The sequence below is a fragment of the Corapipo altera genome, unplaced genomic scaffold (assembly GCF_003945725.1).
Source record: "Corapipo altera isolate COAL_440 unplaced genomic scaffold, ASM394572v1 60339, whole genome shotgun sequence".
Classification (NCBI taxonomy): domain Eukaryota; kingdom Metazoa; phylum Chordata; class Aves; order Passeriformes; family Pipridae; genus Corapipo; species Corapipo altera.
In genome coordinates, this window is record NW_020890361.1 from 1 (window position 1) to 1,703 (window position 1,703).

Genomic DNA, 1,703 nt, shown 5'->3' on the forward strand with positions numbered 1-1,703 from the left:
GCTCCTGGCCTGCATCTGGCAAAGAGCGAGCGCGCTCAGAGCTGAGGGGGTGCGGGAGAGGCCGGAGAACACAGCCCAGGCCTGGGCTCCAGGAGCAGGCAGGGCCAGCCCCGGGATGCCCAGTGGATGGAGCACGGCTGCCAAGAGATCAGCCCCGGCCCCTCTGCCCTCTCCCTTTCCCTGGGCATGTCCAGAGGGGCTGGGACAGGATGAGGCCAAGGAGGCTGCAGCCAGCAACCCTGTGGCCCAGCTCCAGAACTCACCCTCCTGCGGGGGCTGCACCTGCTGCACCTCTTCAGGCTGCTGTGCTGGAGCAGCCCCAGGGCTTTCCTCCTTCTCCTCCTCCTTCACCCAGGCCAGCTTGGGCACCGGAGGGGGTCTCTGCTGCATGTCTCTGTCTGGCGTTATGGCTACCTGCAGCAGAGATGCCATGAAAAAGCTTTGGCTCCCCAAGTCCTGCAGTCGTGCCTTGAAGGCAGCTGCAAGAGAGAAGCCTGGGAAATGCTCCGCCTCATCCAGTCCCACTGTCTGGCCTCAAGGGCACCTGCCCCAGGGACTGGAGGTGCCTTGAGCAGGCCCAGGTCCCCAGGTCCCACAGTCTGGCCTGCGGATGCACAGGAGAGAGGTGCAGAGCTGCCAGAGTGAGCAACTTGCCCAGCTTCCCCTGAGAAATGCTTCCCTTCCCAGCACACTGGGCCAGCCTCAAAGGCTGAGGGGGCCCAGTGCACCCAGCTTGGGGGGCCACAAACTGCTTACTTCAGCAGAGACAGCTCTCTCCTCAAGAAACTCCAGGCTGGGGGTATCGGCCAGGTGCTGAACAGGAGTGGCGTCAGTGCTCTCCACGCCCTCCATTGTTGTTTCATCGACCTCCTCCATGAGCTCAGGCAGCTCAGAGTCACAGTGTGACACGGCATCGCTCGATGTGGTGTCCCAGTGGGTTGTGTGATCACTGGCTGAGGTGTCACACTTTGCTGGGACAGCAGTCGACGCAGTGCTGACATCAGGCTTTGCCTTCAGCTGGGTCGGGATGGTGTCAGACTGGGCCTGGACATCAGCTGGTGTGATCCTGGACTGTCTACGCCGACTGCGCATGAATTTCATAAATGTCTGCAAGAGAAAGAAGGGCAGGGAAGAGAGGGATGTCCCGTGGAGGGCTGCGACAGCGGTGCTGGGCTGAGCAGTGAGAGCAGGCCCAGCCCAGGGGGGATGGCTGCAGGTACCTGTGCTGCCCTGCGGAAGCGGCCACGGGCACGGAGCTGCTCTTCTGTCCGCTCCTGGCCTGCATCTGGCAAAGAGCGAGCGCGCTCAGAGCTGAGGGGGTGCGGGAGAGGCCGGAGAACACAGCCCAGGCCTGGGCTCCAGGAGCAGGCAGGGCCAGCCCCGGGATGCCCAGTGGATGGAGCACGGCTGCCAAGAGATCAGCCCCGGCCCCTCTGCCCTCTCCCTTTCCCTGGGCATGTCCAGAGGGGCTGGGACAGGATGAGGCCAAGGAGGCTGCAGCCAGCAACCCTGTGGCCCAGCTCCAGAACTCACCCTCCTGCGGGGGCTGCACCTGCTGCACCTCTTCAGGCTGCTGTGCTGGAGCAGCCCCAGGGCTTTCCTCCTTCTCCTCCTCCTTCACCCAGGCCAGCTTGGGCACCGGAGGGGGTCTCTGCTGCATGTCTCTGTCTGGCGTTATGGCTACCTGCAGCAGAGATGCCATG

The 1,703-nt window shown here is 63.7% G+C and overlaps 1 protein-coding gene across 1 annotated transcript; it reads right to left on the reverse strand.

Annotated features, from left to right (window-relative positions):
* Nucleotides 1-351: 351 nt before the first annotated feature.
* On the reverse strand, nucleotides 352-1,690 carry LOC113942398 (the record flags this gene model as incomplete). Its single annotated transcript, XM_027633531.1, has 4 exons — nucleotides 1,534-1,690; nucleotides 1,221-1,285; nucleotides 757-1,107; nucleotides 352-414 (listed from the first exon to the last, which is right to left on the reverse strand). Coding segments are annotated over exons 1-4 (606 nt in total), but the record flags the coding sequence as incomplete, so codon positions are not given.
* Nucleotides 1,691-1,703: the final 13 nt, after the last annotated feature.